This window comes from Salvelinus namaycush, chromosome 23, assembly GCF_016432855.1.
Source record: "Salvelinus namaycush isolate Seneca chromosome 23, SaNama_1.0, whole genome shotgun sequence".
Taxonomy (NCBI): domain Eukaryota; kingdom Metazoa; phylum Chordata; class Actinopteri; order Salmoniformes; family Salmonidae; genus Salvelinus; species Salvelinus namaycush.
Window position 1 is genome coordinate 25,112,896 of NC_052329.1, and position 13,064 is coordinate 25,125,959.

General features: G+C 41.8%; 1 protein-coding gene across 1 annotated transcript in view; it reads left to right on the forward strand.

The window, feature by feature from the left end:
• LOC120018565 (trafficking regulator of GLUT4 1-like) overlaps window positions 1-7,803 on the forward strand; it is a 30,296-nt gene extending 22,493 nt beyond the window's left edge. Inside the window, exons 2-3 of the mRNA XM_038961780.1 lie at window positions 7,340-7,466; window positions 7,793-7,803. Coding sequence (XP_038817708.1) covers window positions 7,340-7,466; window positions 7,793-7,803 — 138 coding nt within the window. The remainder of the gene's footprint in view (window positions 1-7,339; window positions 7,467-7,792) is intronic.
• Window positions 7,804-13,064: the final 5,261 nt, after the last annotated feature.

Here is a 13,064-nt window from a genome sequence, read left to right on the forward strand (position 1 = left end):
AAAATTTCTTAAGGACAACAAACTCAAGGTATTGGAGTGACCAACACAAAGCCCTGACCTCAATCCTATAGAAAGTTTGTGGGCAGAACTGAAAAAGCGTGTGCGAGCAAGGAGGCCTACAAACCTGACTCAGATACACCAGCTCTGTCAGGAATGGGACAAAATTCACCCAACTTATTGTGGGAAGCTTGTGGAAGGCTACCCGAAACGTTTGACCCAAGTTAAACAATTTAAAGGCAATGTTACCAAATACTAGTTGGGTGTATTTAAACATCTGACCCAATGGGAATGTGATGAAAGAAATGAAAGCTGAAATAAGTCACTCTCTCTACTATTATTTTGACATTTCACATTCTTAAAATAAAGTGGTGATCCTAACTGACCTAAGACAGGGAATTTTTACTCAGATTAAATGTCAGGAATTGTGAAAGACTGAGTTTAAATGTATTTCGCTAAGGCGTATGTAAACTTCCGACTTCAACTGTGTACTGACCAATAGAATGTGGTTAAGATCAGTGATATTTTCAGGGACGTAACATACAACTGATGAAGGTGTGAAGTTGTTGAGTCAGGTGTTTCAGTGAACTCTTACACACCAGGGTTTCCTACCCCTGCCCTGCCCTTGGGCTCCATTCCAATACTGTAGAAATGTATCCTACTGTCCTTCCTCCCTTAAAGTGGTAACTGATCTGATGTGACTAGATTGGTAGAAATTAGGTCGTAGTGGAACTCTCAATCTCGCCTATCAGATCATGTTAGATCAGGGATTACTTCAAGGAGGGAGGGCAGGAATGGAAACATTTTAGAGTTATCTGAATACACACTGGCATACACACACACACCACGTGCGGCTATTCTGTGTTGAGCGGTTAACAAAGAAATAGGTACTCCTATATGCTTTATTTAGAGTTATTAACGTAACTTTAGTTGTTCTACAAACGTTGGGCTATATGTTTAGATGTTTAATACATTGTAAGACTGCATGATGAGACTAATGATGATTTGAAAAAGTCACTTGAAAGGCTGTACACACTCAAATAGTCTCTCATTCACAATTTGACAAGCACCTGTCACATTGGCGGTTCTAGACCATTTCAACTGGGGGGGCCAAGCTGGGGCCAGTTGTACTGTTAGAGGGGCCAGTTACATTAGACGTTATTGTTGTCATATAGTTTTCTTCACTGCATTGCAGGCATTAGCAGGCAAAAGACCATGTTCATAATCATCATCGTTGCCACTGTCTAATAACGGATGTAAAAAAAAGAACGATAGCAAAAATGTGTTATGTAAAAATTATTTCATACTCCACATTTAGGGGGGCCACAAGGGGGCCCCTCCCAGAACCGCTAGTGGCACCTGATAATGCTTTGAATTTCACGGCGGCATCCCCTTTGTGGCCGTAATGCACCCTAAAAAAAAAGACATCGGGATGCAACTGCGCGGGTCCTTATCCAATTCCGAGGTGCATATTGGAAGAACTATTATGCTATTTCTTCACATTATAAGCGCAACAATGCACACATGGTAGTAGGCTATAAGCGCAAATGTTCCATTAGCAGAAAACACCATTATCAAAAGTGACCGCAAATGCAATTATGCATATAATGCTTTTATTATAAAGGTGCATTTTTATGGTGAAAATAATATTCCCCAAACTCACACACCGCTTATATATGCCAATGGATTAATGTGCTTAATTTTAAGAAGTTATTTAGCCACTTTAGTTGTGATACAAACCTATTTAAAAAATATAGGCCTATGGGCTAGTCTACATGAGGTGTGCGACTATGATTAGAAAAGTCACAAAAAAAAGGCATTGTTTCTTACGCTGGCCATTATTGACAAGTGACTTTTCTTGATTTACTCTGGTCTTTACATACACTAAATAAGGTATGTGTGACATTTGTTTTGATTTAGAATGGACCATTATCATGCACCTGTATTGAAACAGGGGCAGTGGGAAATACGTAATCTATGCACTTAAATAGCAAATGGAGGACGCTTTTCCCGTGGTTCATTTTCATGCCAGACAGGTAGGCTGTACTCCTGTTGTAAATACAAGAAATGTGCTTAATATTAGGAAAGTTGAGAAATAAATATAGTAGGCCTAGCCTATAGAAAGCTGATGGGATCCTCCTCTTTTTATTAGCAGCCATCACTCTGTTTTCTCACTCAATTTCATAGCCTATAGAAATGTTGCTAATGAGCTCATGGGCTCGCATGAAGTGTTTGATTCGATTTTTGAACACATTAGCATTGATGGCAGAGTGATTAGGGGACAATAGAGTGCTGAATACCAGGCAGTTAGCATGTTTGGTAGGCTACTAATGACCAGCAGCAGCATCAGAGCTTGGAGAAGCCTAATTAACGTGACTAAACGGTCATGTGGAATTTGACTGCCTTCATGACTCGTGACTGCCGGTGTAGCGGTAATACGGTCACCTCAACAGCCCTAGGTCTCCCTCTCCCTGTATATCAATACAACCGTCACCTCGACTGAAGGCTCCTTCCCACCTACCCCGAGCTACTAACACACACACCAGAACTTAAGCTAATTTCTCTTTCTGAGAATACAGCCGATTGGTTGGTGGTCTCTGACCCAGGCTGTTCTGACTACCAGTGCGAGTTCCCACTGCAGAGACAGAGGCAGCGTGGAGACTCATGGGTAGAGGGAGAAGGGAAGGGAGGAAGGACAGGGAAGGGGAGGAGGGGAAGAGGGATGGAGGGAGGGATACACAGAGGAAATGAGGGATGGAGAGGGAGAGAAAGAGGGAGAGAGGGAGGGAGGGGGAAGGGTAGGAGTGTTGCTTCCTGCAGTGATAAAAGTATAATCTCATCCATCCCCCATGGAGGGAGTCTCTCCCAGTGCTCCATCCCTCCCCCTCCTGTCTCCCTCCCTGTCCCTCCTCCCAGCCCTGAGCATACAAACCTGTCATCCAGGGAGCTCTTCCTACACACACATAACAGGGGATAACCAGGGAAACACAATGGTTCAAAGCTCTATTTCACAGAAACAATGGCTCGCTCACACAATGCTCTACAGTACCACTGAACTACAATGATGTTCTACCTGAGAACTAAAATCTGAACATGTCATGTTTGTGTCAAAGGCTCCAGCTTCATGAAGATGCTCTATTGTGCTGACTCAATGGTGTTTGAGTCGCTTTGTGTATCAGCAAAATTGCTTGAGATGATTTCATGTTCAACCTGCAACTGCATCAAATTGATTCGTGTTACACAGGCTTTAAATGAGAATATCTACAGGTAACTGCCAAAATAAAGGAAACACTTGAGTAAATGAGGGATACAAAGCAGGTGCTTCCACACAGGTGTGGTTCCTGAGTTAATTAAGCATTTAACATCCCATCATGTATAAAAATGCCCAGTTGTCCATTATTTTGGCTACAATGACTAGAAGAGATCTGTGACTTTGAAAGAGGTGTCTCAAAGGAGAAGTTTTTTTTATTTATTTTACCTTTATTTAACTAGGCAAACCAGTTAAGAATAAATTCTTATTTTCAATGACGGCCTAGGAACAGTGGGTTGTTCAGGGGCAGAACGACAGATTTTTACCTTGTCAGCTCAGGGATTCGATCTTGCAACCTTTCGGTTACAAGTCCAACGCTCTAACCACTAGGCTACCTGCCGCCCCAGGAGGCTTAAAGTGTGTGTGTGTGTGTGTGTGTGTGTGTGTGTGTGTGTGTGTGTGTGTGTGTGTGTGTGTGTGTGTGTGTGTGTGTGTGTGTGTGTGTGTGTGTGTGTGTGTGACCAGATCTTTACCCAATTAAACACTTTTGGGAGATTCTGGAGCGGCGTCTGAGACAGCATTTTCCATCACCATCAACAAAACACCAAATTATGGAATTTCTTGTGGAAGAAGGGTGTCGCATTCCTCCAATAGAGTTCCAGTTATATGCCAAGGCGCATTGAAGCTTTTCTGGCGGCTCCTGGTGACCCAACGCCCTATTAAGAAAGTTTTTGTTGGTGTTTCCTTTATTTTGGCAGTTACCTGTATATTATACATTGATATTTGGGCTGTGCTATTTGCACATATACTGTTGTGTATATGCCTTTTTGATGTATTAGTCATGTATTAGTCAACCATTGCAGTTTTGTTACTCATACCACAGAGCATATTGAAACAGTAGACTATGTTACTGTACCAGACAGTAAATATAGTATCACTGGGCTAAGCAGAAAGAATGGGTTCATTTGAAGGGTTCTGTGCCAGATCAGTCCTGATGAAGACCTACAGCATCAGAGGATGTTTTTAATATTCATAGCTAAAATAATGATAGTGTTCTGTTTAAGATGATGATTTGTATTCCTCCCTGCCCACTCTTAAACATAGCTATCACCCCGAGTTCTGAATTACAATGAGGCTGCCGCTACGCACACAGCATTAAGCATAGCTAGTCACTGCTCTAACATCAAGCATTATCAGGATTATCAAGGAGATGGTGAAGAAAGAGTCTAGAAGTGAGATCACCATTGTACCAGAGCCTCCAATCATCTACTCAGACATCATGGTTTAATAAAGGCTAATTGAATTCAGCTATATGTAATTTCCCGCCAGTTAGAATACTTTGAAACTGTGTCCTTTCATTCCTCCATTGTGTGGTTAAACCGATCTGACTTTGATATAAATGAAAACAGAGACCCTCATAGAGGCCAGTCCAGCACCATGGACAGCAACCACATGCTTCTTGAAGTACGTTTGTTTCATGCTCAAATAGTATATCTGCGGTTAGCATGTTGTTGTTTTCCTATATCTTCTTTGAGATGATTGGTTAGATTTTGGTTTATAAGCTGTTGGATGTGGTGATGACAGAAACAGATAATTCACCACTCTAACCCAGTCTAAGAGGCTGAGGTTGGCCACTGAGTGTCGAGGTGATGCCTGTTGAGTAGAGATCTGTTTGTAACTATTGATCTTCATAATGCAGTATAGTGGAGTGGGGGTTGTGTGTGTGTGTGTGTGTGTGTGTGTGTGTGTGTGTGTGTGTGTGTGTGTGTGTTGCAACCTGGTGACATCAGAGGTTAGGTGTCTTTTGTGTCTCTTGGACAGTCAGGAGGAGAGCGAATCAGGTCTCAACTATGGGATTTCTACTAGTGACTTGTCATGATCATCCAAAGAGAAAAATGAACGGCTGTTATCAAGGAGATGGGGAAGAAAGTGTTTAGATGGGGAAATTCTAGGGAAGCCTGGGTAATTAAATACATCAATCTACACATAATACGCCATAATGACAAAGCAAAAACAAGTTTTTAGTAATGTTTGCAAATGTATTCAAAATACCTTAAGTATTCAGACCCTTTGCTATGAGACAAAACATTTTGCTCAGGTGCATCCTGTTTCCATTGATCATCCTTGAGATGTTACTACAACTTGATTGGAGTCCACCTATGATAAATTAAATTGATTGGACATGATTTAGAAAGGCACACACCTGTCTATATAAGGTCCCACAGTTGACAGCACATATCAGAGCAATAACCAAGCCATGAGATCAAAGGCATTGTCCGCAGAGCTACGAGACAGGATTGTGTCGAGGCACAGATCTGGGGAAGGGTACCAAAGCTGAGCCCGGACAAACTGAGCAGTCGGTGGAGAAGGGCCTTGGTCAGGGAGGTGACCAAGAACCCGATGGTCACTCTGACAGAGCTCCAGAATTCCTCGGTGGAGATGGGAGAACCTTCCAGAAGGACAACCATTTCTGCAGCACTCCACCAATCAGGCCTTTATGGTAGAGTGGTCAGACGGAAGCCACTCCTCAGTAAAAGGCACATGACAGCCCGCTTGGAGTTTGCCAACAGGCACCTAAAGGACTCTCAGACCATGAGAAACAAGATTCTCTGGTCTGACGGAACCAAGATTGAACTCTTTGTCAAGCGTCACGTCTGGAGGAAACCTGGCACCTTCCCTACGGTGATTCATGGTGGTGGCAGCCTCATGCTGTGGGAATGTTTTTCAGCTGCAGGGATTGGGAGACCAGTCAGGATCAAGGGAAAGATGAACGGAGCGAAGTACAGAGAGATCCTTGATGAAAACCTGTTCCAGAGTGCTCAGGACCTCAGACTGGGGTGAAGGTTCACCTTCCAACAGGACAACGACCCTAAGCACACAACGCAGGAGTGGCTTCGGGACAAGTCTATGATTCTCTTTGTGACCCAGCAAGAGTCCGGATTTGAACCCATTCGAACATCTCAAGAGAGACTTAAAAATAGCTGTGCAGCGACGCTCCCCATCCAACCTGACAGAGCTTGAGAGGATCTGCAGAGAATGGGAGAACTCCCCAAATACAGGTGTGCCAAGCTTGTAGAATCGTACCCAAGAAGACTCAAGGCTGTAATCGCTGCCAAAGGTGCTGAATACTTACGTAAATGTGATATTTAAGATTTTTTTTAAATACCTTTTCAAAAATCTGTTTTTACTTCGTCATTATGGGGTATTGCGTGTAGATTGATTAGAAAAAACAAACAATTTAATCAATTTTAGAATAAGGCTGTAACGTAACTTTCCGAATGCACTGTATAGTACCGTATAAAGCTGCCTTGTGTGATTTACAGTAAGGCCCACACTATACGATTCATCAACTTCAACCAATAACAACCTATAGGCTCTGCAGACTTTATTTTTTTAAATTTAATTTAACCTTTATCAAAGTTTGTCAGTCAATGAATAGGCTTAACTGTCATTTTTAAATATTGGAAATACTTCACACATCAAGGATAATCTCTTGGTCAAGTCGTTATCGTAAAATGTTCAATAAAGTACCTGGCAAAAGGGTAAATAAATTAAAGGTCTGCAATGAAATGGTCCCAAATTTTGTTGAGCGTTAGGAAATCTCAGTGTTTGTGTTAAATTGCTTTTAAAGCAATTTCTCTGTGGGTTGATGGGCTAGCAGGTGATACATTTCCCAGTGAAACACTTATCGAGGCTGAGTGAAATGTACAAATTCAATCATGTCCAAGTACGTTTGAGAAAAAGTTTAAAGTTGTAAATTGCAGTAAAACCATGTTCCAGTGAATCTCTGTATGGATTTAAGTGTTTCAGTTGTTGTAAGATTCATTTGTCCAACAAGAGCACAAGTCATACAGACAGGAAATAAGACATCAGACTACAAGATAACTAAAAGATGACATGAGAGACAAATGATATAGTTCAAGATTTGAGTTCAAGATCACAACTTGATTATAATTCTGACTAAGTCGCTCTGGATAAGATTGTCTGCTAAATGACCAAAATGTAAGAACTCAAATTGTGTCATGACTGTTGTGTGTCTCTGTGAGGGTGTAAATACACCTGGCCTTGTGTTGTGTGTCCTCTCCTCTCTAGTCCAGAAACAGCCTGCAGTCGGGAGACTTGGACGGAGCTAAGAGACTGGGTAAACTGGCTCGACTCCTCAGTGTCGTTTCCATAATCCTGGGTATACTCACCATAGTCGTCTGTGTAACGGTCTCTGGTAAGTAACACACACACACACACCGCTGCAGTGCATAAACACATGCACATACACGCATACTGCATAACAATTCCAAGGTAATATTTTAACATACATAAACATACACCAGTCTGTCATCAATCACATTGATGACTGGATAATGTGTGTGTTAGCAAATTTCTGAGCTCTGTGTGGATTGATTAAAGGCTGCAGCTATAGCAGGCTGGCTGTGTGGCAAGGAGAGTAACCCTCCTGCTGTTTAAGCTACAGACCAGTCTGCCATACTGTAGGAATGACTGGACCTTAACCTTTCTCTCTCCCCCTCCCCTCTCTCTCTTCCCTAACAGTAACGAAGTGACCAGTGTATAGACCATGAAACAAGAGCACTGCTGCAAGCCAAGCAGAGGATGCTGCATGGGGAAAAAATCAATTCCGTTGATTCTGAGATAAAAAATAAGGCAAACAATTAAAACGTTTAAAGAGTAGGAAATACAGTAGCAAATGAATGAAACAAACACAAAAGATCCAGATATGCATGCATTAGATTCCACTAAAATTTGCTTGACGAAGAAAAATAAAATCCTTGATATAAAAAGTGTATTTTAAAAGAACGTTGGACGATTGACTTATGGTTTGGGGAACTCGCTACTCTCATTCGACTCTGTGGAGTAAAAAAGACTCTTAAAATTAAGAAGAGAGGGATGAACAGAGGAATGAAATTATAAACTTTTCTGTATCAAGAATGGAAGGAGACCTTGAAAATGAACTCCAAGCTTTGGACTAAAAACATCAAGACAGCTGAATAATAATCTGAAAATATACTTGGTTGACCTGATCTCCTGGATTGAAAGCATATACAACTATACAGATATATTTGCAATATCAATATATATAGATGAATATATCCATTTACATTTTATAAAAGTTGTGTATGTTGGGCTGAGCTGCGATGATTGAGACTGTTAAGTTAAGATGCCTGCCTGACCGGCAGTGGCTGTCGCCTGGTATAGGTTGCCGAAGAATGTAACATTTGACCAAGGAACACAATTCAGAGAAGATGTTTTTGAATTTATGTTGTTTATTTTGTAGGTTTTTTACAGGAAAAAAAAGAGACCACTTGACTGTAGATAGCCAACCTTTTTTTTTTGTTTGTGAATTCATATTTGTTTGTCTGTGTTTTTACTTTGGGATCAAACATGCCAGGTGCTTAGAGACTTGAGAGTGAGTTGTACATAATGTGTTTCAGCCACGTGTGGGTCGACTGTGGACTCCACAGAAACAGAATACCCCCGCCCTTTCCCCTGCCTTGCTGTGGGAGGGGTCTGACTATATTGATGTGCATGCCTACCCTCCCCATCCCTCCAACCCCTCTCCAAACATCCATGCCAGAGCATGGGCATAAGTCTGAGGATATGCAATTTGTCAGAATAATCAGTCACTCTCCCCTTACCCACTGACTCCCCCTCCAAATACAACCCACCCTACTCCAGTACCTTGTCTCATTACCTGGTACTGTTAACATAGCTTGTTGACTGAATGCATTTTGTAGTGCTACAGAGACCAACACAAACCCTTAACCTATTGCCACCCTGCTGTATCGGTATGACATGTATTTATATGAAGAATATATATATATATATATATGCAATATTACATAGGCATGCTTTGGACTAAACAGTACCCAGGTTTTTGGATGCCACTGTAAGGACCTGCTGTAATGTTAAAGGAACATTGTTTTGAGGTTTGATTGATTAGCAGCAGTTCTCTCTGTACATGTACTGTAACACACCAATTTGTCTGTATTCAAATGTGCCACTATGCAATCTGGAATAAGTCAGTTTGTTCAGATTCAACTACGGTAACACAACAAAGGACTGTTACATTGACACACTTCAGATGTTTACTACAAGGTCATAACACCTCTTATTAAACCTTCATAACAACTACATAATGCTTCATAACACCCTTGTTTGGACTTATATTCATGTTTGTATTACTACTCATAACATTCTCCTGAACTCCAATTTGATCTCAATACTTTGTTGGCCAATGGTTCTTGATTCCACTGCTTGTATTATCAAGAGCTTATGTAGGTGTTAGCTGCACAAATGAGACCAAAGAGAGAATTATATGATAATGATTTGAATGCATTTATTTGGCCTGAATTTAAAATCTTCAAAGAGATCTAAAGTGATTGATAAAGAACCTGTAATTGGTGAAATAGGTCATAACATTTGAGGTCTCCTTTAGAGGATTCAAACTATGAACACTTATTGGTTCATTCCTTGCTGAAAAAAACTCAATAATGCCCCTGTCTAAGCATGCAAAGCACTAGATCACTCCAGATCCAACCCAAAGCGAGCACTGACAAACCATTTCTAATCAGAAAGTCATAGCATTTAAAACCTGAACTCTTGACAATAGGTTACATTTTTTGGCATCTGTATTGTATTTCTAGAAACAAATAGAAATAGGACCACAGCTGGTGAATGACTCAACAAGGTCATGATGTTTAAAGGCACTGAACTCAAGACAGCCTTACAGTACATCAATGGGTATGATAAACTTGCTGCCCTTTTGGTTATACAAGTTATATTGCACAGTAGGAAGCTACTGTAACCACAGCGTGCTTCACTAGACAGATGGGCTGAAGAGACATCCCTGTCTAAAGAGCTCTAATGTTCATCTTTGGGCAACAGGCATGCCTCAGTCTGGAAACTTCTCACACACTCCTAAAGTACTTTTAGAAACCTGACTTTGGGGAGAAAGTAGATGGCTGCTCTATGGCATACAGTAAGAGCAAATGGCAGAGAGAGACCCCAATCCAGCAGGGGAAATTCAGTGACTCAGTTTGCCATTGAAGAGACAAAATTCAACTTAATACCCATAAGACACATTTTTATGGTAATTTGTCTATCACATGAAATAGTTCCCACTCACCTTCCGCACTGTTCTATCACATCATTCTCTGACTGTTTTTCTGCTGCGAGATGCATTCGTGCTGTTCGGTGTCAGTCAACAGTGACTTTCAAAATCATGTCTATTTTTTTTATGTCCAGATTTTTTCCCCCTTTTGGATAGCATATGCTGGTTTCCATCTCTGTTGTGAACATTCTGCATGTCTGGAATAAACGTTACCATGCATGGTCTACGCTGAGTTGGACTGATTTATGTTGGTTGGTTTGGCTTTGATGGATGCGTGTGTGCTTGTTTGTGTGTTGAAGGACAGAGTGTAAGACAGAGGAAGGGTCTAAGGGGAAAACTGCTGAGTAGTGTGTGAGAGCGAGAGTAAAGGGTCAGACAACCTGCCTTTTGAAGTGGCATCTGGGGTAAAGCTGCAGCAGCAGCTCCACTGACATAATGATCAAAGTCAATGTCCCTGACTGGAACAGAGAAAGGTGTAGAGCTAAACCCTCATGTTAACACACACACCCTTTCACAACCGCACTCCTTTTTTCTCTCACACATACATAACAGAATACTCAAAACACTCACAGCACAGGGCTTACAAACACGCACCGACACACACCTCCAGTACTCTCAAAAATCCCCAAAAATGCAGTCAGCACAAACAAATGACTACACAGAATCAACATTTTAGTAATTTTTATTAAACAATACGATTGGGTCTCTTTACCTACAGAAGTAGCCCCTTGGTATGTCCTGCTGCACTGAAAAACTTAAGACGGGGATGAATAAATACATTGAGCCTCGCAAGTCATGTATACTTAAAGGTATACAAAATGTTTGCTTTATTTCTCAAAAAGTAATCTTCTGTTTTTGTGATGATGCCACATTTACTTCTGTGTGGTTCTATACGCCATTCAAACAAGATGGTGCCGGAGAACAAGGCTGACGTTTTACGTATCCCTAACCAATTGTGTTTTTTGTTTGTTTATTTGCATTGTTTGTAACTTATTTTGTACATAATGTTGCTGCTACCGTTTCTTATGACCAAAAATAAATTCTGCGTATCAGAACTGTGATTACTCACCACGGACTGGCAGAATCCTTTTTTCCCTTTAACGAGTCCGACGTGAATGATGTACTGCTTCCCCTGGAACAGGCCCAGATCATCATACTTTGCGTGAAGAGAAGGTAGAGAAAAAGGGGCCAGAAGGCGGGCTGCCTTCTGAGAATTCGTAGGCGATCGAATAAACCCCTACTTCCTCCCATTCTGCTAGCAAACTTGCAATCTTTGGAAAATAAAATTGAAGACCTACATGGAAGATTAAACTACCAACGGGACATTCAAAACTGTAATATGTTGTGCTTCACGGAGTCGTGGGTGAACGATGACATCATCAACATACAGCTGGCTGGTTATACGCTGTATCAGCAGGACAAAACAGCAGCGTCTGGTAAGACAAGGTGCGGCGGACTATGTATTTTTGTAAATAACAGCTGGTGCACGATATCTAAGGAAGTCTCGAGGTTTTGCTCGCCTGAGGTAGAGTATCTCATGATAAGCTGTAGACGACACTATCTACCTAGACAGTTTTCAACTGTATTTTTCATAGCCGTCTACATATCACCACAGACTGATGCTGGCACTAAGACCGCACTAAATGAGCTGTATTCCGCCATAAGCAGACAGGAAAACGCTCACCCAGAGGCGTAGCCGGGGACTTTAATGCAGGGAAACTTAAATCTGTCTTACCAAATTTATCAGCATGATAAACGTACAACGAGGTGGGGAGAAAAAAACAAAAAAAACGTTAAAAAAAACTCTGGACCACCTTTACTCCACACACAGAGACGCGTACAAAGCTCTCCGACGTCCTCCATTTGACAAACCTGACCATAATTCTATCCTCCTGATTCCTCCTTACAAGCGAAAATTAAAGCAGGAAGCACCAGTGACTCGATCAATAAAAAAAGTGGTCAGAGGAAGCAGATGCTAAGCCACAGGATTGTTTTGCTAGCACAGACTGGAATATGTTCCGGGATTCCCCCGATGGCATTGAGGAGTACACATAGGTCATTGGCTTCATAAATAAGTGCATCGATGACGTCGTCCCCACAGTGACTGTACGTACACACCCCAACCAGAAGCCATGGATTACAGGCAACATCCGCACTGAGCTAAAGGCTAGAGCTGCCGCTTTCAAGTAGCGGGACTCTAACCCGGAAGCTTATAAGAAATCCCGCAATGCCCTCCGACAAACCATCAAACAGGCAAAGCCTCAATACAGGACTAAGATCAAATCGTACTACACCGGCGCTGACAAGGCTTGCAAACCATTAGACTACAAAGAGAAGCACAGCCAAGAGCTGTCCAGTGACACGAGCCTACCAGACGAGCTAAACTACTTCTATGTTCGCTTCGAGGCAAATAACACTGAAACAGGCATGAGAGCACCTGTTCCGGAAGGCTGTGTGATCATGCTCTCCGCAACCGATGCGAGTAAGACCTTAAAACAGGTCAACATTCACAAGGCCAGACGGATTACCAGGACGTGTACTGTGAGCATGCGCTGACCAACTGGCAAGTGTTTTCAGTGACATTTTCAACCTCTCCCTGTAATACAACATGTTTTAAGCAGACCACAATAGTCCCTGTGCCCAAGAACACTAAGGTAACCTGCCTAAATAACTACCGACCTGTAGCACTCTCAA